We start from the raw sequence: 24,060 nt of genomic DNA, 5'->3' as shown, positions 1-24,060 counted from the left end.
CTGATCAGCGCTGATTTTTACAACCGGCCAGAGAGTCACGAATCTGCTCTAGCTTTTTATTTTCGTGGAATTTCGGATGCACGATTGTATTATAAATTTTCTGCTTTATGCTCACGAGTTTTCCTTTACGATTTGATAAACAAACAAGCTTAATGAATTCGCTCATTAGTTGGGCTCTATTTTCAATTATAAAGGCTGAGAGAATTTTCGTTATACTTTTGGAAGCCGTAAAACAATCCATTTGGGTGGTTTCCAGAGCATTTTAAAATGGAATGTCAAATCGATGGAATGGCCAGCAATAGCATCATAAAACGTGACACTTTTATGCATTGCTGTGCAATGCCCCTATTTGTCCATTGCCCGCTACAACTGAAACTGGTCATGTGGGTTAACTCGAAGGAATGGTCACGAAATTATTCTGTTGCGCAATTGACAGTTGCCAAACATAAACATGACTTCAATTAGATGAAAATCGCTACTTGCTTGGATAACGAATGTAAAAGCCATTATTTGCGCTTCTCTTGCTAAGTTACTTCAGGTTTTCCTATAAATAAAAACTTCAATTCCGAAAGAAATATTATAATTTAGTATTTATGATTCAGTGTCAAAGGTATTTATTGAATAAATTAAGATAATAGACGAATTTTTTCTGTCAATAAAATAATAATTAGTGTATAATTAAATTAAGATATTTTTTGCTTTGTCCTTAATTTGTAGAACTAAATAAAAAAAAAATCGTGCAAGCACAAAAAATGCCTACAGTGAAGTTCAGATCAGAATTAAAAGCCAATTAAAAAAATAAAGTAGACTTCAATCGGCCTTTAATTCATGTATGCTTGAAAACAACTAACTAATAGATTGGTTTCTAAATTAACAACTTTCTTGAATTTTACAGTGACATATATTTAAATCATTTAACACAGTGTCAAGGTTTTTATTTATATTTCCTTTTACGGAGGGAAAATATTCAACTATCAATTTAAAAATGAAAAAAATACCTGATTGATCAGTTACAGTTTCAAGAAAAGAGCTTAATATTTGGTAAATTTGCATTTTATTGATTTTCTTCAACCGCTTACTTCTTTCCTTGTATAAATCTAAAGGTTAAAGGTATTTTACTTTATTGTCCAAGAATTATTTTTATTAATTATAATTAACAATACAGCGATTAGCAATCTTGTGATAAGTGACGCCCAAAAATAAATTCAAATAATTATAGACGGCAGAGTAAAAATATTTTGATGTTTAATTTGCCAACAATTTCGATTAGAAGTTGCAAGTCTGCAATTATTTAAAAATCAGTTTAAGGAAAACAAATTTGATTCACCTTTTGTATCACTTTTTGGGCGCACACCTGTTTCAAAACAAATCCTGTTCCACGATATACTGTATACGCGGCGTGAAAATCCTGTTACAAAAACTTATAATATTCGACCGGCCGTTGCACAATTCGCTGGCAAATTATGTGCTTGATTTTGTTTGCGTTTAATTTGGCCGCGTGCGACCCCCACACACTAACTGAGCAGCGCACCGAGATGATGGATTCTTCCTTGGTGACCCCGGAGGTCACTCTCCAACGAAAATACCGCACAGTTCGTTTGGGATGATGTGGCGTAGGGCGCTTCGGGCTCGCTCGCCGGCCGAGAACCTACATTTTTCTCTCTCGCGGCACATGACCTCCACCGAGTTTTTTTTTTTTTTTTCATTTCGGGTCCCGTGTGTGCTCGGCGCCTCTATCCACCTGTTCATGCAGATGAGTTACTCGCCGTTTATGCCAGTCCGACTGGCTTCAATTCCTTTATTAATGTTTGGTTTGGAATTAACGAACCCTCGAAAGATGAAGCCGGAGAAATTCCACTTTTTGTTTGTCCTTGGTGTTAGGACGTGGAAAAGTGTTACGAGCAAGTCCTTTCGGATCACATTTGCGTTCTTGTCTTGTTTCTGACTTGCATTAAAATTAACCTAGGTCAGATCTGTGTATAATTATCACGTACTATTCTGTTTTCATTCATAATTATCCTTAGATTTAATTTATGATACAAAACTAAATAAGTCTATGTGTTTATAATGTGGCATTAAAAAAAGCAGAAGAACACAATAATCATCTTTAATCAGAAATAACATTATTCATTTTTGCAGATGACAAACACAGTAATATTTATTTAGAAATAAAAAACGCGTATAATTAATCTCAAAATTTAAATATTATTTATTAATGTATCAATATAAAATTTTTTCAAATAAATTAAAAAACAATTTTTAAATAGATAAAAAAGTACACTAATAATATAAATTTATTGAAATGAAAATATTAATTTTTATTATCCTAAAAATTTCAATACATTTTAATTAAAAGTTTTAATACATTTTTTAAACTTATATTTAATTGCTATGTAACGAAAAAATAGAAAATTAGCACTAATTTATAATTTGGGTTTAAATTTAACGTTTATTTTAATGCTTTTTTATTATACAATCACCAGTATTAAATAATAAATTATTGTATAGTATTAAATATTTCCAATTAGAAGATATTGAAGTTGCTTAATATTTACATTCAACTTGAAAAAATTTATATTTGAAATTTCAATAAAATACCATTTGCCTGCAATGTATTCATAAATTTCCAAGAGCGCTTATTTACTCTGTATAAATTTGGTCGTTTTTTTTTTTATCACATTAATTGTCCCTCTCGTCATTCAAATTGTTTCCCGAAACTTCGTGGACTGCATTTAGTATGCAGGTAGCAACCAAAGCCGCTATTGTTTGAACGAACGCAGTATATTTTGAAGTTGAATATAAAATGAAAAAGAGGAACTTCTTGCTACGTTCATTTAGTTTGAGTGAGTAGAGTTTGTTTAATGTTTACTCTGATCAAAAATTGTAGTGGTGGAAAAAGGGCACATTGTCTTTGTTAAAAAAATAATATAAAAAATTATATACTCCTATTTAATACCAAAAACTCTTTTTGCCCTATTTGAGCTTATTTCTTCCCAAGAATTTTAAAGTTAAATTAGAGACAGATTTGACGTGTGTTGTGATCTTGATCAACGGCTTTACATGCGGACTACTGTGTACCCTGACGTGCTGGATGCTTCCACAAAATATTTATGCCAAGTTTTAAGAATTTTTATTAATAATTTATAAATTTATTGAAATAATAATTTTTCCACTAGACACAAACACGAAAAAGTTAATCGAATTGAAGACATGCAAATGCTTTTGAATTTCAATGCGACCATTATCGAACAACTTACCTATGGTGAAAAATAAATTTTGAATTAATTTACAACTCATTCATGTATTAAATTTGAAGATTTCCAGATGATGCGTTCTAAAGCTATTGCTGACCGAATGCGAATTTTATGCTGGATTTGCACTTCAGCAACAACTCAACATTCAAAAGCAATGCACGTGAAAGCGACTTGGGGTCGTCGCTGCGACAAACTCGTATTTATCAGCGAGGTGGAAGGTGGAAATTACCCACCAGCTGACCGGAAACTTAAGATTATTACAAAATTTTGTAGATAATGAACTTCCGGCCGTCAAAGTAAGATCATTTGGAAGCAAAGATGGACTTTGGGTGAAAACAATTCAGGCGTTTAAGTACATTTACAATGAGTTCGGCAATGATTACGACTGGTTTTTAAAGGCTGACGACGACACGTAATTTATTCAAAGATAAAAATTTAGATTTTATTTTAGTATTTCTGCACAGCTACGTAATAATGGAGAATTTACGGAAGCTCTTACTGCCTTACAAACCGCAAGATCCGGAATATCTCGGGATGCATATGAAAGATATCGCCCCACAAGGATACGCAACAGGAGCAGGTTTTGACAAAACAATTTTCGCTTAATTTATTTTAAATAATTTTTCCCAGCTTATGTTTTGAGTCAAGAGGCTCTCAAGAGGTTGGTGACCAAAGCTTTTGAAGCAAAAAGTGCTGAATGCCCAATGCTAACGAATTTGATCTACGAAGACGTTCTATTAGGTAAATTTAAAGACTCTTTATCCTTGAAATATAAAGAAAGGATAAAATTTAAAATTTTATGACAAAAATTAAAATATTCTGATTACTCTATTTAGACATTTTAAAAGTGGCCTTTCCCTCAACATTAAAAATTAAATTTGGCGGGAACAAGTGAACCCTCAATAATTAGCCTCTTTATATATCTTTATTTAAATTTCTACCACCCAGTGATATTTAGTCTAAATTTTAATTCAAGCAAACTATCAAAATCATTACTGGACTCAAATATCATTTTTGAATATTTATTTTACAATTTTATTATTTAAAGCTCAATGTTTGAACATGGTGGGAGTTTATCCCGGAGAAACCAGGGACTCGAATGGGCACTACCGCTTTTTCCATTTTGACGTGGAAACTTACGTGATCGGAAACATGACTGCCATTGGGGACTGGTACTGGGTTCGAGTGAAGTGGCCTCACAATGAGGTAAACTATCAAAATATATGTAACAGCCACCAATATTTTTAGCTTTTTTTGGGAAAATTTAGGAGCACGACCACCGCACCAAACATCCGATCGCTTTCCACCACATGTCGCCAGATCAAATTTACCTCATGGAATACTTTTTGTACAATTTCAACATTTACGGGGTCAAAGATTTGCAAGTGGTGGAAGAGACTACAAAAAAGGATGTCCTCCTATTTACAGAAGTTAGACTGAAACCTGCAGATTTTTTCAATAATTTATTTGGAAAGAGGAAACCAAAAAATAAAGTAGTAAAGAAAAATATCTGAAATTTTCTAAAATATAGAAGTTGTAAAAATCTTGATTCTCTTTCATAAAATTCGCTGTAATTTTCTGATTTAAAAAATGTGTCTATTTATAAATACCTATTTCTTTGAAGGAAAGGTTCATAATCTCTTTAAGAACAGTTAAAAAAAGTTTGACAATAAGTGGAGGAAGTAAATTATTATATTTGAAAAAATATTCTAAAACTATTAACAAAATTTCAGAGACAATAAATTGTACACAGTCCATTATTAAAAGTAGAATTCCTTCCAATCTTTTTTAAATTAAAAATGTGAATATTTTTTGCTTTTGGTTATTAATTTTTTTGCAAAGGTAAATCTCATTTATATAAAGAAGGTCTACCTATAATCCAATGTGGCCAAATTTGGCTACAGACTAATTCAAATTTTTTACGCTGCATATTGCTTGAAAGCAATTATTCGATCTCATTCTTCCTAATTACAATTGAGGAAGAGGGTCATTGTCGAAAGAAGATCGAATTGAATTTTGCATCTTCTCTTCCTCGCCGCGAGAGATGAAAAGGAAACGATAGGTGTGTGTGCATGTCCATCTAATTGAGCTGCTTCTCTTTTCTCCAGACTACTTGTTCTCCACACATCAAATAGCCGGCGGGCGGAGAATCAGAGAAAAGAAAGAAAGATCTGCCAAAGATAAGCCTAATGTAATTGCGCGATCCTGCGGGCGTGATAAGCCAGTTTTTTTCAGAACAATACACCACGGCAGCGAATTTGGAGCGGCAGACGAAAATAAATATAAATCTGCTCGGACCATTCAGACTGCGTCTTCATCACATATGGATGAGAAATTTAATGCATAATTTATGACCGGCCGTCGCGCTTCTCATTCCCCGTAATAATATAATTCACTTTCAAATTAAAAGAACTTCTTCACTTTTCACTCGGCTGCGTTTGACCAAAAATCCTACATATAACGCCGCAAATATGCACCATTTTTTTCGCACCATTCCGAGATCACTCACGCACTAATGATGTGTGTGCCATATTTGCTTCAATTATTATTATATCGCCGCTTTGTTCTCAGCGGCCGAAATCGAGGCGCAGCCGTGCATGCGATAAAACTGTGAAAAGAGAAACTTCTGCGCCGCTGTAGGCATAAATTAATAACAATAACCATAATTCAATTAATAGCGCTGCACTGATTTGGCAAATCAGCCAACGTCTCTTCTTTATTGAATATGAAAAATAACACTATGCTAAATTAGCTTGGCCAGATTGATATCAAATGGAAAGATTTGCGAATAATATGCATTGCACTATTAAACATCACATTATTTATATTAAAGTAAAAAATACGTCAGAAACAGTCTCTTGATTGAATATTAAAACTGGGTTTATTTTATAATTGAAAAATCAAGATCCACTTTAGCGTCAGGAGCAGTTTGAGAAAAATGAATAAAAATTCAAAATTATAATAGGATTTGGGGGGAGGCCGATTAGACTCTAAAACATTTAAACCCCAGTGCGATTTGTAGGTTTTTTTTCATGTGATTTTGCTAAATATATAGACCAAAAAAAATATTTATTAGAAAAAATATTAATTTTAAATAAATAAATATAGTTCATGTTCTTGGTTTAAAGAAAATTCTTCAAAACTCATACATGAACTTAGTTATCGCTTCTATAATCATTGTTAAAATAAAATTTTTATATTGTTGGCTCCACGAAAAGCATGAGAAAATGAAAAAGATCATAGTTAGAGAGTACATTGTTATATTTTATAAGAAGAATAATAAATAAAACAAAATTTATCCAACTTTAAAATATATTTAGACGATTTCTTTACTTTCCTAATTTTTATAATATTTATTGTTAGTTTTATTTTCAACAACTCTGCTCAATATTTTTTCTGTTACTCTGCGCTAAACTGTTAAGAATTCCAGATAACATTAAGAAAAATTAAAAAATTAATTTTCTCTCCGCTCTATATAATAATAATTTTATTAGTTAGGCAAACTTAATTTTTTCTATCAACAGTTAAAGCTTAGTCCGATGTCCGATATGTAAAAATAAATAACTATTAATTTAATAATTCAAACCATAGTGATCGTAAAAACTTTTAATTGTCATGAAAATGTTCCTTTATAGAAGCTTCTCCATTTAAAGTGTGTTCATTCATAAAATATTTTTTATCCTCAAATTTTATAATATCCCTAAACATAATAAGGAGGTCTCCAAAAAGATAATAAATAAAAACGCAGCTGATCAAATGGTTTTTTTTTCGAGAAATGTGGAAATTTGAATGAATAATCGGGCGCCAAAGGAGCACAGACGAGACGAAACTGTTTATTTCAAATTAACGTTTCCTCCGAAAAAAAAAACACATTGCGTGATGCGACAAAGAAAGGATGCCACTAATAGCTTTTGTGATGCCGTCAGCAATTTGCATGTTAAGAGCCGGCGCATTCCCTCAGCTCATTTTCGAACAAGGTAAAATTTCTCCTTTAAAAATCAACCTCAAATTCCTCTATACAAGTAAAAAAAAATAAAACTCTTTTTGATGCAGGCGTTCAAGTTTCCACGTCAGGAGACAAATAATAAATTTATTATTCCAAACTATACTCGATCGAGTCTGTTGCCAATTCATGTGTGTGATCTCATTGAGTTCGAATTTCATGCGTCTCTCTTTCTCTTGTTCGGAGCGAGTGACCAACATTACGTTATAAATTGTCGCTCGTGCAAACACCGCCTGCTCTCTCGTTTCGCCTTACTTCCATAATATATTTATAGCCGTGTACGAATAAGCGAGTTGAGTGGATTTGCATCGAGCACTAACGGTTTTACGGCAGAAAGTCATGCACAGAAAAAAATCCTCTTGACGAGATGAAAAATCAGTCGAGAGCCGAATTATTAATTTTATAATATTTGTTTTCTTTAACACTAAAATTACCACTTGTTCTGTTCCAAATCCCAAAGGAAGAGTCCAATTAAAGAAAAAGGTTTTCAAAAGGCGCCGACCGCGTGTTTTGGCCCGTCTTGTTTGCTGCTTTTTTTATTTTAAAGGAGGTAAAGGTCGCTGGGCAAATCTCTCCAGCTGGGTGTTGCTGCGGCAGTCCGGTGATAAAGGAATTTCGCACATTTAAGACAACTGTTAATTTTACGGTCCATGCACGCATAGGCGAGGACGTACGTTTATTTTTTTCATATACGTGCCATTTTTTCATAAATCTCGGCACACACCTATAAATATTTTGCAGTGCATTACTCGCCGGCTGGTTAGTCACTCTAACGGCCGATGTGTACGACATTGTGTCAAATTATTTGATGGGAGACCTTTTTGTGCGGCAATTAAGCGCAACAATCAGCCGTATAATTTGGCCAATTAGCAGTTCCGAAGCAGAGCAGCGTGATGCAGCACAAAGAAGAAAGATGATTCTGCGAAATTATCAATTTCCCGACGTTCTTTCTTTAGATTCAATTTCTCTCAGCAGGTGTTGCGCTTGATTTAGTTATCGATTGCCATCATCTCCGTTGATCGACTTTTGGAAAACAAAGGCGCCGATTTTTTTTTTAATTAATGAACTTTTATGGCGGTTTGATTAAATTAGCGGTAATGGGACTTATCATCCGTAGTAAAATTGTATAAAGGTGCTGTTTAGGAAATTACACGAGTTAAGTGCACCGTTGTTTTAATTGGCAAGTCTGACTTGCTGCAAGTGCGTTGTTTTTTTGTTTCAAATGTGCGAAAAGAGTCGTGGGACGATCTAGATGCTGCTAACCATAAAACAAGTTTGAAAATTTTGCACATCACAACGGAGTGCCACGGGCGAAGTCAACTGTTCTGCCAAGTGATGACGAATATAAATAAAAAAGACAAAGGAACTTTTTGGTTGTTTTGCAATTATGCAACGCTGTAAGGTGAACGTGAAATTTAATTTAAAATTGAGATTGTGCCATTGTGTTCTGTTAACGCTTGTGATATTTCCGGGAAAACAGTAAATTTGTTTTTGGTATGGGATTTATTGTAAACAGCCTTAAGTGACTCTGAAGTTCAAAAATACCGCAGAGTTGAATTTTTTTTTTTACATAAAAATTTCTATGTAGAAATTACACGAAAACCAGATTATAAAGATTAATTATTTTAATGCAAAAGATTTATTTCTTTTTGAATTCTTGAGTTTTTTACCTTATGAGAGCTCATACTTTGCTTTCCTGTGATTCTTTGATCTTTAAGCTTGATTATTTTTTTAATTTATAAAAATCTATTAAAATTTCTTTTATTCTATAACACGCATTGTAATTGCTAAAATCAATATTTCTAGTTAAAGTGAGTTAATTGTAAATTCGGTCCACAATTATTACTCCCAGATCTATCACTTTAAAGTCACTTTGTCTTTGGAAAGGTTTATAAAAACCAATATGCCTTAAAATAAAAATAAATAAAATGTAAAACGTCTTTACTCAATTCAATTTTTATGCTACGCAACTTTGATTCCATCTAAGAATTATTTGTATGCATTTATTAATTTCCTATTTCAAAACAACGTAACTCCATATTGACTCACCAATCTTCTCTAAATCAAGTGATATGTAACTTTAATTTCAACATCACCTCTAGATCTGCGAGCCACAAATTTATTAAATGTAGTAAAAAGCAAAAAATTATAGTTATCATAAGAATATTATTAAAAGTAGAAAAAAGTTAATATGGTTTATAGTTTTGTATTAATAAAATAAATATTGATTTAAGTTTTAAAGACCAAATATATATATTTTGATATAAAAGGTGGCAAAATTATTTATAAAAAGTAAATAAAAAAAAATTAATAAATTGTTTACATTTTATTAGTTTGCATCAAATTTTACTGGTTGTAAACGAGTGAAAACATTTAATCACTTGAAACCCAGTTAAAAATAGAAAATTAATTTCTCCTCAAATCAATTATTATTAGCACCAAAATTAGCATATTTTTCAGAGTGTAAAAACGGACACGTTAGCACGTAAACGGAATCAAAATGTGCACAAGTTTCACGGAGAAACCATTTATTCATGAACGGCGCGAAGCGAGCGTGAAATATCTGCGTTGCTCTTGTGCGATGGACTTGACATTCTGCGAGAGTCTGCGGTCGTGACATTGGCTCGACAAAAGCGAACTTGATGATGCACTCGGCGGATAGCTTTCCATCTCGGATCGCAACAATGCGGATCACCGAGAAAGAGAGGCGAGAAATCAATTTCCTGCGTACTCTCATTCGGGACGGATCTGATGCAACATCGCGTTTATAATGATATTGTTCCATAAAGCAAGCAAGCGCGTGTCCGTGACATTGTGTCGTCAATTGCAGTGGAAAGAAAGAAAGTGTGCGGCGGGAAAAGTGGAAGAGAGGTGGAGTCGCGGCCTCTCGGGATGCATACAAATAGATATGCGCCGATAAAACACATAGTCGCTGCGGCAGGATGAGATGTGTGTCACTTGGACCCCGAGACTCCTCCTCTCATCCCATATTACAATATTTTCGAGAGACGTACGCGCTCCTTAGCCACCGGCGTCAGGAGGGGGGCAGCCTATAAAACGGGCAGACCCTGAGTGCAGCACGCAATTTGCTTCAAAAAATCCTCCGCAGTCAAAGGAAGCGCTCAGTTTCAAGCCGCCAACGCCGACTTATACAAAAAGAAGAAATGGCCGTGTTCAGAGTGTGTCTGCTTTTGGCCCTAGTGGCCGCCGCTTTGGCCGTTCCCGTCGTCCAGGAGGAGGCCCCCAAGGAGACCGGCCGTGACTTGGCCGACATCATCGAAGCCGCCGTCACCGGAGACGAAGACAAAATTGGACTTCTGCCCCGTGTCGCCCTCAAGCTGGCCGAGGCCGGAGGTGAGTCTGGTAAGCATCGCAGTGACCTTTTTTCTTGTTCAAATTCTTTTTCCCCCGAGATCGAATTGAAAAATCAAATGAAATTCTCCATCTGAAAATTTTAACGTTTTGTCTTAAAATTTCAATTGAGGAATTTTCAAAACATTATTTTCAATTCGGTCGAGTGTAAATTTCCCTCAAAGTGTGGATGGAGGTTGCAAAATGTTTTTAAAAATAATTTAAAATTTTAGAAAACATTTTGTGACGCGTGACTTGTAAAAATTGTATCTAAAAAAAATCGATGCTCTTGCGAGGCGAAATTATTTATTAATCGGCGCGGTCACCTGCTTTTGGCGTTCGGAAAACGCCCTTAATAGCTGCACACAAAAAAGGAAATTAATTACGATCGGAGGGCCTAACTGTTCCCACCTAATTACTATTTCAGAAGCCAGAGAAGGATTGCTCAATTTCCATGTCCGTTACTTTTTTCTCTCTCCTCTCTGTCTCAAAACCCGATTCATTTATTCCGGTGGTCAACACGGATTTTCGGCGCTTGCCCAATACCAGCAGATGAATGGAGAGCACGCGGGTTCGATGACTCTGGGTTTTCGTTAGTGTACCAAAGGGTCAAGGGCGCGTCGGAAGACACTCGGCGCGCATAACTACGGTCGCGCGGAATTCGCATCGCCTACCAAGAACACACCTTGTACGCTGCTCGCTCTGTTTGCGCCGCGGTTGGTTCCGTACAAGTACATCAAGTCATTAGCCTAATTGATTAATTGTATTTTACACGTGTTCGGTAGATAGTGTACATAGAAAACGTGCAATTTTTACACTCAAGATATAAATTTTATTTTAACACAAACTTGTACAGGTTTTTAATTGATCACGACTATAGTTCATTTTTTAGTAATGAATGATTTTGTATATAAATTACGTAATTAGTTTTCCTGTAGTTTTCAACAATTTTAGATTTTTTTTCTCCTCTTTTCTGCTTTTGTAAATGACACATTTTTCACGGATGACCGATTCTACTGGTCATTTTTTTCTAGTTTCTCTCATTGAAAACCTCTAGTGAATAATTTTGGTCGCTGCGACAATATTTTTTGGATATGATAAGTGTGCCAGAGTGAGACGATGTGCGGTTGCATGCTTGGTTGTCATGTGTGAGACCCCAAAATGAGCAACAAGTTCTTCATCCTGCCAGGGCGTAACGGCCCCTCTATAACATAATGAATTAACTTTGCAGCCCGAGGCAAGCTCAAGCTGAAGAAGCTGCTGCCCTTCCTCGCTATCTTCCCCCTGATCAAGCTGCTCCTCCTCCCCATCGCCATCCTCTTCTTGAAGGGATTGACCCTGAAGGCCCTGATCATCGCCAAGATCGCTCTGGTCTTCGCTCTCATCAACGCTGGCCGCACCCTCTTCAGTAAGCTATTTGAATTTTTAATTCTTTTGTTCATCCTATAAATATTTTTCAATTATTTATTTATCTTTAAGTACATCCAATTTTTTTCTTTTATTATTTATTTAATGGAAGTCGAAGAATTTCGTATTCAACCAACTTTTCAGGTCTCACCATTTCCAAAAATGAAAAACTTTTGCACCTGCTTAAAAATTTGCATAATTTTTTCATTATTGAATTTACTTATTCTCCTTGTTCAAAAAAAAGTTATCGATATTTCCTGTAAATTTTTATTAAACTTCACTTTCAATCGTTTCAGGCGGAAAGGGCGCTAACCTCTTCAGCGGATTCAGCGGAATCGGCGGTGCTTCTTCCGACAGCTACGGCTCTTACGACAGCAGCCACGGCCACGATTCTTACAGCAGCAGCAGCCCCAGCAGCTCGCACCACGGAGGATACTCCCGCAGCTTCTTGGACGAGGCCGAGGTCAAGGTCAACTCGATGATCGAGGCCGCCGCCAAGTTCTTCGAGGGTGACGAGGAACCCGCCAAGACCCAGTAAAGAAAGCGACGCACCTGCCGCGTTCTGGCCCCTAATTTATTAATGCAGACAAAGACTCCAACTGTTAACTTTAAGGACTTGTGACTTTACTTCCTCTTCTAGCGCCCTAGGGTGTTATCATGACTTTGGCCCCGAGGGCCGCGCCTTGTCAGTTACCAGTCGGTGGAATCTGAGAGTTGTAGGTAGTACCCTTGGCGCTCACTCGCAGACAGACGAACAGACATATCAGTTTTAACTGGGGACTGTTGGTTGATTTATTTTCCCTCACGCTTCCTTTGATGTACTACGACTTTTTCTCCTCAAAAACAAACAGCGGCTGAGCTGAGTAATTACCCCTTACTTTCGCATCAGGTCTGCTTTCTTTGCATTTTCTCTTGCACTTGCCCTTTTCCTCTCTGCTGCTCACTTGCAATAAACTCTGTTTTGCTCAATCAAATTCCCCTCCACGTGCCAAAATAGTTGTAACGAATCAAAATGCAATTATTTTATTAATTTTATATGCTCCCCGACTTAAGACACCTCGACTCTTTACCTTGTAAGTTGACGCTCAATCAAACGCACACAATGAAATAAAATAAAAACAAACGCACTACATAACGGCGACTTTTATACACAAGACGCGCACACAACAAACACATACACACGCACACAAACGCACAGTTAATTTATTGTACAACCTATTTATTGTTGAACAATGTTAATTTATTGCTTAAATTATTTCTGTTGAAAAAAAAACGTAAATAAAAGAAATTTTAAAAATTTATATCTCTTTGGTGTTTTATTCCGAAAATAAAAAGATGAAACAATAGGTCCTGAAGAATATAAAAGGGTTACCCACGCAGCACTAAATGTTTCGCTTCCCGTGGGTGCAATTACTATTCCGAGATAAACCACTTCAACTAGCAAAGTAATAATCCCACGGCTTTCTTTCCGTCTTTCTCTCCTTTCCTCTCCGGCGTGCTCAATGCATAAAAGTGGTTTCGCAAAAGTACAGTTTGCCGGTGCGGAATATGAGGGGGAGAGAGAGAGAGGAAGAAAGATTAGAGGCGGCATGCATGATGCATGATGCTTCTCTGGTTAACCCAGTGGAACACATTCGTACCCCGTTGACACCAAGATCATGCTCGGCCGCATTCGAGAGAGGAGTATTTCGCAAGTGCGTGATTTATGAACGGAATTGAAAATAAATAAAAATAAATCTCATCCACGCAGGAATGCGCGTTGGATGATTTATCCTCGTCTAATTGGTGGGATTGTGTTGTTCGAGTAAATACAAATGATGATAATACCCTTTGGGTGTGTTGCGCGTCTCTCCGATTGTTGCCTGCAATAAAAATTCCAGTCGCCCCATCATCATAACGGCGCTGGGCTTTACTGGAAAAAGGGACATTCCGGTAGCGTGCAATATTTGCTGTGGCTCAAGAGGAAAATGTAATGTGATTAAATTAAATATATATACAGGACCACTCCTCAAATTGCAGAGGTGACCACTTCTTCTACGGTTACGCATTTCTGCGGTCGTGATACTTGCCGGGAATCACCGTTCACTGACGAAAAAATTAAAAAAAAATCGCTCTCAATTAAAAGTGAGGCGTCGTGATCATGCAAAACACGATTGCGCCGAGCAAATACCACGGATTTAAATTTTAATTCCTCGGCGCGTTTTCTGGGTCAAGTTTGGCGCCACGACCTTCACGATTTTTCATTTCCAGCGTAACGAAATATCACGTCTAGCAGAGAGTTGATTCTTCTTTATTAATTTTTCTTCTCGTCTCACGATGGAAATCATTAGGCCTGGCGGAACAAAAAGAAGAAGTTCAATTAAATTATGATCTCCGTAAAATTTTTATTTATTCCTCTCATTCGGAGACGTTTGTGTTTACCGTTACGTGAATAGCATTAAAGAGATGCGTCTCTCTCCTTTTTTATATATATTTTGGCCGGGCATTAAGAGTGTGTGATGCGATGGGCGCGCGTGTGGAAGCATTCGGATATATATTCTTCTCCATCACAGTTAGATGGGTCGGCTCCTTTTTTGATAATTAATCACTACACACTTACAGTTAATATAATTACAGGACATGGTAAACGCGTCGAGGAAGTGGCGCCGAAAAAATTTTATGCAAAAGAGGCGATGTTCGCTGCCAACCACAACAAGTGGGAGTTAAGTTGCAAAATGCTAAAAGCGACGTGCACACTTTTCACGCGTGTGATAAATGAATGAACATCTCTTAAACTTCAACCATTACTCATGTCATACTGATTGTGAGAAGCGTCATTACTCTATTACGAAACATGAGAGCTTTTTAATTGCTGAAAATGTCAAGTATGAAAAATAAAATTTGAGATTTGATCGTTTTCTTATATAATTTTTAACTTGTATATGATTTAAATGCGTTTGTTATAGATTTTTTTTTATAAATTAAATTTGATTTAATAAGTTTTGTGCTCATTTTGTACTTAATTATGCTAATTATAATATTGTTTCAGTATTATTCAATACAGAAAGCAGATTATGATAAAAATTTGTGATAATCCAAAAATTTAAAGTAAATCTTAAAAAAAAAAAACATTAAATAATGCGTTCACATAACAAATCAGTTATTTTATTTTATCAATAAATTTTATATTAAGTTAGAAACGGATGATAAATCTCAACATTGAGCCGATGTAGAGAGTTTTCTTTACATTTAGCTGGTGTGGAGAAATTTATGATAAGGACAGCCTTTTTTGTTTTAAAAAATTATTTAATTTTGTTCACAATTGAATGCTATATTTTTTTACATCATAAAATCCCATACAGCCAAGTGATATAGCAGGTCCAAGAAAAACAAACTATCAAACATCAAGCGGGATCTGTCGGAAAAACCGCTTACCTGCCGCAGAGCGTTATAATGTTCTCCAGGTGAGGGCGCTTCAGACTGGCACCAACCTTTGGCCACCTGAGAGGCCCGCTTTTGTTACACTGGTCTCCAATAGGTGGCCCAAAACTGCAGAATTTAAAAAAATATCCGCTCCTTTACAATAACATTATTAATATTGTTTATTCAACTCGTCATTACAAAAAAAAGGATCATAAAAAGAGATACCAAAAAATAATCCATATTAAATTTAACTTCACAATGCTAGTCTTTATCTAACTAATAAACTCTGCTCTGAACAAAAGAGGGAATTATCAAAATTAACTCACATATTTGATATTCTCGTCGCAAATCTGAAGCAACAATTAAAATCAAATACACATTACAATTCAAATCAGCAATAATTGGTTTGTATCTAACAACTGATCGCTGTAGCTTGGTATGCAACTTGCAGGACGTCAGCGATTATCTGGTTGCATACCGGAAAAACCACAAACTGTTTTATTGGTACCATGACGCACGGCGCACTACAAATCGTAATATAATGTAAAATATATTTATATAATTTAAATTTCATTTGAAATGGGAATAAGGTATAATAATAAATCTCAGTTAGAAAACTAAAATCTGAAATGTATTCAATAAATTATTGGTTATGAGTTTTGAATTACCAAAAAATAAATTAATTATTATGCTCCGCAGTCCGCACGTATGACAAGCAAGTATGCTTAAAATTGAGATAATTATGAAATGTGTGGTCATATGAAAATATATATATCTATTTAATTAATAATTTGTTGTATACAAGTTTTTAATGCTGCTAGATTCAATCATAACAAACTTTTTGTAAAGATATAAAATAAAATATAATAAAATAATAATATAATTAAATTAAAAATGTCAATAATTTTAATTATAATGCTTATAAATATTATTTTAAATATAAAAACATTTATTTATTAATTATTATAGCTGATTTAAACTCATTAAAACACAAATTATTGCATTTTCTTTCATTTTTTTTTCAACTAACGCTTTATTGAACAATCAATCTGTAGTGTACAGTGTTGAGAGAAGGACAAAATATAATACATAATCTTTGGGTTGACAGTAAGTACTTGAGAGCTATGTAAATTCTAAAGGAAATATGTATTCTATTGAGACTTGCACATCTGTATAAAAATGCATTTAAATTGGTTGATCTATAGAGGAAGTGTGCGCTACATAAAATTGAAGATCAGGTAACTGAATAATTATTACTGAATTTCGTCGCAACACTTCAGTTGCAATGGCTTTGAAATTTTATACTATACAGAGTCTAAAAAGTACTTAAGTATTAAGGCACTTTGATTTTTAAATTTGAACCGCTGTACTAATTTTTATTACAAAGACACATTTTCGCAAATGCACCTCTTCAAAGTCAGACAACAATAAATAAATAAATACTGATCCAGCGAGTGTCTTATACTCATAAATAAATACATAATAATAAATTAATATAAATTAACAACATAATTTAGCCCAGACTTATAACTGCTTATAACTAACATCAGCATGATGTCGCTCTCTGTTCTAAAAAAACACACCATTATAGCACGTTAATTGACTATTTCACTTTGGATGGAGCAGAGAATCTTCAAAATCAATCATTAAAACAATATTATCTAGGTACTAAATCAATTTGATACATATTTTGAGGTTCTCAACTTCTCCTGTAGCAATAAATTAAATCTGACTGGTTTTTCATATTTATATGATTAACATTTAAGTATTTGGTCCTCCTTTATTGGACGGTTTGAGCAGAGGGAGCGAGATGTGCAGCCCTGTTGTAGGGTCCTGCGTACTCGGGGCCGGTGGCGCCGGCGTATCCGACTCGGCTGTAGCCGGTGGTGTGGTATTCAGGGGCGGCGTGGGTCAGCGCGTCCTTGTTGATGCCGTGCAGGTGCAGGTGGACACCCGGCTGCGGGGCCTGGGCCCAGCCGGTGGGGGCCGAGTAGCCGCCAGAGTGGGCGTCCACGTGGCCGCCGCCGCCCCAGTACAGCTTGTGCTTGACGGCGCTCGAGACGGCCAGGATGAGCAGAATGACGCCGATGGCCAGGCTCTTGGCCACCATCACCACCAGCACGCCCATCAGGGTGGTCATCACGCCCAGCTTGTACATGATGGGCAGCAGGGCCATTTGAAGGCGGCGCTTGAAGAAGGTACGACCTGCAAATCAATCAAAATTAGTCACTTTGAACCTTAGTTTTCATTACGTTTAATTTTATCTTATTATTTCTCAGTTTTGTATTATGCAGAAGTAGGAAATCACATAATCAGCCATATTTTCAAAACTTTGAATCTGGTCAACTCGTAAAATTTCTGCCATATTTCACATTCATATTAATTTTCAAGTATACAATATCAGTCTAATAACTTGTTTTTTCTTTATAATGTATTTAGTTTTCAGTAATTAATTTTTTACCGCTCTTATTATGTAGTTTCTTTGCTAATTTAATTTCATAAAAACTTTCAATAAGTTTATTCCATATAAATTATACTGGTTAACTCGCCTTATTAATGTATTATTAATTTGCCTTTTCCTAATTTCAACTTACTTTTATTAAATTTGTAAGAATATTTTTGTTTTAAAATGCTGGTTCAACGGCTTTCTCAAACTCAATGTTTACTCTAAATTTAACAAAATGCCACTTATTAAATAAAAACTTCTTTTAAAAAAAGTGACTGCATAGCACATTATTACTATGAGGCATTCATGGAAATATTTTATATTTTATTGAATTTAATCTATTTTCTAAAACAATTCTACTTGCATGAGAACCAATTAGCCGGAAAAGTTGAGTGCCACTGACAGCATTAACATTAAACAAAAATCCAGCCCTCATGCATTCCAAGAAGCAAAAGTTAATTTCCAAACGGCTGAGTCTAACGGTTGATCTGCCGAAAAATTTATGAGATCGTCACATTCTCTCCAAATTTATCTTTTGAAAAGAGATCTGTAGCAAAGCAACCGGTTTTCCATAGTAAACGAGTCTATTTAATGAAGTGAAAACCAGCTTCCAAAAACCCCTGATAACTGTTTTCAACTCTCCTGTGTAATTATATCATGCTAAAAAATATCAAACGGCAAAAGTCTTCTAAACGCTTCAACCGTAAAAAGTGAGTTTAACTGTCCAGAAACGTCTCGATCGCAAATCATCAGGAAAGAAGTAGCCACGCGATGATTAGCCGCGTCACTCATGCATAATTTATGTACGAAAAACGCGAATAATAAAGGGGAGCCAACCTTTGGGCAAAGTTTATTGGCCTCTCGCCGGCCCGAAGCTAATGAAGCACTTTGGCTCTGCGGAAGACAAAACTCATTTGATGCAAATCACCGAAGGTTGGGCCGCGAAATTATGGAGCTAATGACAAAAGGAATTTAGCACGTCGTTACTTTTTACAAAGCTTGCAAATATGATGTGTACGTGACCTGCCAATTATTTGAACAACTGTTCATATTATCTTTTTTTTAAAATTGTTTAATGCACTTAAATACGTATCCGGACATTAATCAATAGCGATGATTTGCACTTGTTGACGCGCGGAAACTGTGTCAATGTGCGACCAGAGTGAGCGGAATCAAAGTGTGAAGAGAACGTGCAGAGAGTGTGTTGTTATTGCTTATTATCCCGCTCACTCTTCCATTCAGAAAGTCGTCCAGTTCTTCGCATCACAGTTGTTTGATATTTAAGTATTTAAAGTTTGCATAAATGAAATATAAATTTCTTTATGTGCAATCATCTTTCAAATATTAGTTTTGTAAAATAATTGCAAATTTTCAGATCACCAACTTTTTATGTTTTTATTATATTTATGTTAATTAAAAAAAAATATTAAGTTAAAAATTAAATCTATTTTGAAAGCACTGACTTTATTGAACTATTCTTTCAATTTACCAATAATAAAATTTTAAATAATATTATAAATTACTTGTTCTTTAAAAATGTATCTAGCTGAACGATTTTTATTCATTATCCCACTTTTTGCATTATGACTTATGACAATTAATTTCATTAGCAAATCAAATTTTATAAAAAAAAAAATATTTTTATAATGGTAATATGGTAATTGCATGCCATAAGGTATAGATATAAACATGAATTAATTTAGCCTCTGTATTGATTTCTAATTTTGAATATAAAAATTTAAGTAATTTAGTTGTGACAGGACAAAAGTTCTTCAAATCATAATTAATTATCAAAATGTTAAGTGCTTCCTGAAAAATTTTATATGAATGCAATCCTTGCCGGGAGGAACACTGTAATCCTTACAATAAGAATCTTTTTATCAATATTATTATTATTTAATTTTCTGTTATTTGGAGGAACCGAAATAAAAAATTAATGAAAAAATAATTTTGTAAAATGTTGTTATGAACTCGGCAGAAAATTGAATAAATGGTCATGGCTCGGAGATATCATAAATCATAAATTTACCCGTGAGATATAAAAAGCAGCATTAATTAAAAAGTAACAGTGCAGGGCGAAAGCATAATATCATGTAATTTTGTTTCTGCAAGATTACAAAAACCCGAGTTTATATAATAATAATGGAACGGGCGTGCATCTTGCAAAACAGCGTTTCACAAGAAAAACTAAAAAAAATGTGAAAAATCATTACCCTGAGCGTTAGTCTCCGGCGAGGCGACGTCAAGCGAAATGTCAAACGGTCCCTGCGGCGTCTTGAAGAGCTTGACGGACAAATTGTCGGTTATGGGCGCCTTGACATTGTGCGTGTCCAGCAGTTTTCCGACCCTCTGGAAAACGTTGCCCTGAGTCAGGTCAGGCTCGTTCTGCACGTCCTCCCTCTTTTCCAGATACAACCTTTTGCCGAGCAAAGGGTAGAGGGAGCTGCTCTGCATTTGGCGCAGACCCTGGTCGATGCCGACGGTGGCGCAGGTCAAAAGGTCGGCGCAGGGCGTCGCCTGGGCCAGGACGCACGTGGCCGCGGCGAGGAGCACTGCGAGGGCGCGGAGCATGTTGCTGCGGGGCTGCCTGAGTGGGAACTGAACGCCGAGTGAGCAGAGCCGGTGCTGTTGACCGCCGCGGTGATACCAAATGTGGGGCACGCGTCGCTATATCCTCGCAAGGTGGATTTGCTCAGGTACACGCCTCACCTGAGTAGTGCTAGTACTTGCATATGCTACCGACCTGCCAAATGTTTATATACTGCGCTTTCCCACCCATCCGTTTCTATCTGCTTTTCCTATTTGGGCGCATGCAAATTTTATACAAGTGCTCCTGTTTTCCATTGTCTTAGATCAGAAGATAAATTCGAGTGATAAAAATGTGCAGTGGTTTTGCTATGAGAATGGAATTCAGAATAAAATTATTTATAATGCTAGGCTGCATATCAAAGTAACAAAATTGCGTCTTTTAAAAATTTTGAGCAATAATGATAATAATTATTTTAAAATTGCATTAAGACAACATTTTATTTTCTTATTTATAATTATAATAATTAGCTTTCCTTAAAAATATTTTTAATCATTTTCATAAAATTATATTTTTTTTTTATAATACATGAGATTTTATCTACTGAAATATACAATTATTGTGATTATGATTCTAGTATACTAATTGTAAGAGAATCAAAAGATATTTATACTACCCTTAGCCACCCTATTATTTATATGTTGAAGATAATTAATATGCAATATCACTTTCAGTTGTCGATGTCGGTTGTCAATTTTTGTGTCTGTATCAATTAAATGATAATGATGTTAATTGATTTAACGTAAATAAAATTAATATAGAAAATTCCACTTTTACATTCCCACAAGAGTATAAGGAAAATTGACTCACAGCTTACAGTAGGTTATGATAAAATTGGAAGATTTTGATTTCAAATCACTCCATAAATGAATTAAAATTTGAGAATATCTCTTATAGAAACTTAGAAAGGTTGCATTTCTGATGATTTCTATAATACAGAAACAATGAAAAATCATGGTAATTGGAAAAGTGCGCAATTTGCATAGACATGTCTTTAACCAGTTAATTAATATTAATTTTCAATACTCAGAAATATATTGAGGAATTATGAAATATCTAGTTCACTTTTTAAAGCTTTTAATTGTAAGAGTTAATTTCAATATTATCCTCGAATTTGACCAATTATTTTTAGTGACCTGGCTGCTATTCCAGTAATTAAATTTCTAAGATAATCTTTTTGACTTGCTGTGAGAGCATCAATTAACTGTATTGAAATATAAAGCTATATATATATATATATTACTTAAAAAAGAACGTTCTCACAAAATTCATGTATGATTTAAAAAAAAAATCACCTTTGTGAGAATGTTGAATAAAATTTTTGAAAAATTTGAGATGTCGTGCATGTGGATATGAAAAGGTTATTAAAATTCATAAAGAGCTAGAGTCGCATGCAAAGCACTGAATATGAAGTTCACTTGACGGTCAGGGTCAGCTACGTCACCGCATGCATCGTTTGCGCGAACGTGCAGTCTCAGGTAAGAAGTCGGAGGCTGCGTTTACAGTAATGTAACACAGTAAGTCTCTTTTTCCTCGCAGCAAAGTCATCTCCGCGTCTTACGTAATATTTGCTCTTGATTTTATCCGCCTGGCAGAAAATTACTTTCTTTTCTCTTACAGGCGCGCGGGTTAAAAAAAATTAGCCGTTTCTCATTTCGGTAAAATGCGCGCATTACTGACCTGGAAAACCGCGCCTCTGATCACGTTACCCACACGCCCAAATAATTGCACAGCTCGCGTTTCCTTCCTTTATCCGTTTTGTTGATGACTACAATGAAAGTCGAGCTCCTGGAATTGACAATTTTTTTATATTGTTTTGAGCAACGGAACGCCGATTGTGCTCAATTTTCGTTGCCAAAAATATTGTACGGTTCTTCTTTCCAAATCCTTCAAATTTTTTCTCCGTTTGCTTAATCTAGTTCAAGCAAACAAATGGAGGACTGTTTAGTATTTAAACAATCGATATTGTTATTTTATTAGTTGAATTTTTGTAGTTTTATGGGTACTCAAAGCCAAAATTTAACTTGAATCCCGTTGAAAGTCTATTTAGCTGATTGATCTATTTTTGTTTTTATTTTAAAATTTTACAATATTTTTTATAAAATTTTACAATCGCGGTAAATTAAAAAATCATTTAATTCATTCAGTACTTTTTTCATGTAAAAAAATTAAAATTGGTTTGTTATTGAAATCAATCCTTATTTTAGTAATTTTTCCTAGCCTTAATTTTATTTTGGTTATATTAAAAACTAATTATTGTAAGCTGTATTAAATTTTTATATATTCTTTTGGCAAAGCTTATAACATAGATCTTGATATCAGATCCACTATTTTGCAATATTTGAATACTTTCTAGTGGGATAGAGTATTTTCCCTAATAAAAATTATTGAACATAAATTATTCAGATGTTTATATCAACTTTATCTCAGGCCATTCATTTTCTCAGGCTATAAACAAATATCTCGTTTATACGCAAATTTCATCACCCATCATGGCCTGGCTATCTCTCATCCGCAAATTGGAGGACGTTTTTTAATTCGCTCGCAGGTGATCTTTCGGCCTTGCTTTTTTAAAAGCATCTGCTGTCCACTATCTTGTTGGACGCTGACCGGCTTTAACGGTTCTCAAGTTTTTCACCGCTGACATGTCGAAGGGGCAAAAAGTGCGGCGTATAAAAATCACGATTTAATGCTCTCTATATACAGAATATTATACTTCCTATGGGAGCTTAGTGGTTTATTCTTTAGAAAATATAAATCGAGGCCTCGCGTTGGAAATTGCTTCTGCTGAATGGTCAATTCTTTATGCACACATGCTGCATTATTTATTCGCCGGCTAACCCACTAACCTGCACCGGTGGGTGCCAAACGAAATGAGTCGTCCGTCGACGACCAACGCGTGATTCGAGTGCAGATTAGATCCCGATAGCTCGAATTGGCGAAAGAGAAAGAGAGATGAATGAACGGAGAATTTTCCCCTGTCTGCGTTTCCGGATTTAAATTCTTGAATTTCAATCGATTGTGCATTCCTCAAACAGTTCAATTTTCATCTTTTATAAATAATGTTATCGCACTTTTATATTTTTTTTAAACAAAAACTAATTAGTGAAAATATAAAAAGTGTTTTATTATTTGTTATTAGAATTGTAAATTTGCCTGATTGCTCTTTACAAGTTCATTCTGTAAAAAATTACATATTCCTACACCTCATAAAAAATTAATTTTTTTTTATTGAAATAAAAGTTAGTAAAATTCACATTGTTATGATTTTTGTAAATAAATTTCATCCTGTTCATTTTTGTTTAGTTTTGAATAAATTATGGCAATATTACTCCAGTGGTTCCTAATTAGCATATCGCACACGCCTGATCGCGTTCCCTCCTAACCCAAACCAGTGGCAAGTTCAAAAGTCATTGTTTATTTATACTCTCATTGTCATCGCCTCTCAAATTGAGCAGTAAATTAGTGATGAGGGTACGCACGTCTGCTGGCACCGATTTTCGGCGTTTAGAAAGTCTGTCACTTATCTCACCAGCAGTGAAATGAAAACCGATGACAAGATGCGCGGCTGAAGTGTCAAAAAGCGATTTCTGTTTGTCTTTGCCCTATT

At 35.0% G+C, this 24,060-nt stretch overlaps 3 protein-coding genes across 4 annotated transcripts; 2 read left to right on the top strand and 1 right to left on the bottom strand.

Moving 5' to 3' along the window:
- The first annotated feature begins 3,210 nt into the window (after nt 1–3,210).
- Nucleotides 3,211–4,996, top strand: LOC132194419 (glycoprotein-N-acetylgalactosamine 3-beta-galactosyltransferase 1-like). Its single transcript, XM_059615673.1, has 8 exons — nt 3,211–3,262; nt 3,317–3,472; nt 3,528–3,666; nt 3,719–3,834; nt 3,885–3,995; nt 4,303–4,460; nt 4,523–4,684; nt 4,988–4,996. Exons 1-8 carry the CDS (start codon nt 3,211–3,213, stop codon nt 4,994–4,996), a joined length of 903 nt encoding a protein of 300 aa, XP_059471656.1.
- A 5,332-nt stretch (nt 4,997–10,328) lies between these two features.
- On the top strand, nt 10,329–13,316 carry LOC132194177 (uncharacterized). Of its 2 annotated transcripts, none has more exons than XM_059615306.1 (3): nt 10,329–10,611; nt 11,840–12,016; nt 12,312–13,316. In XM_059615306.1, exons 1-3 carry the CDS (start codon nt 10,422–10,424, stop codon nt 12,551–12,553), a joined length of 609 nt encoding a protein of 202 aa, XP_059471289.1. In that variant the 5' UTR covers nt 10,329–10,421; the 3' UTR covers nt 12,554–13,316. The 2 variants fall into 2 exon arrangements, with proteins under 2 accessions (XP_059471289.1, XP_059471288.1); XM_059615305.1 differs by having other exon boundaries at nt 10,329–10,620.
- Nucleotides 13,317–16,391: 3,075 nt separating this feature from the next.
- Nucleotides 16,392–20,578, bottom strand: LOC132194239 (uncharacterized). The gene is made up of 2 exons (XM_059615397.1): nt 20,077–20,578; nt 16,392–17,622 (listed from the first exon to the last, which is right to left on the bottom strand). The coding sequence occupies exons 1-2, from the start codon at nt 20,432–20,434 to the stop codon at nt 17,198–17,200; spliced, it is 783 nt and encodes a 260-aa protein (XP_059471380.1). The 5' UTR covers nt 20,435–20,578; the 3' UTR covers nt 16,392–17,197.
- Between the last annotated feature and the right edge of the window lie 3,482 nt (nt 20,579–24,060).

This window comes from Neocloeon triangulifer, unplaced genomic scaffold, assembly GCF_031216515.1.
Source record: "Neocloeon triangulifer isolate White Clay Creek 2 clone unplaced genomic scaffold, ASM3121651v1 ptg000006l, whole genome shotgun sequence".
NCBI classification, from domain to species: Eukaryota; Metazoa; Arthropoda; class Insecta; order Ephemeroptera; family Baetidae; genus Neocloeon; species Neocloeon triangulifer.
This window is presented reverse-complemented; position numbering and strand designations above follow the sequence as displayed.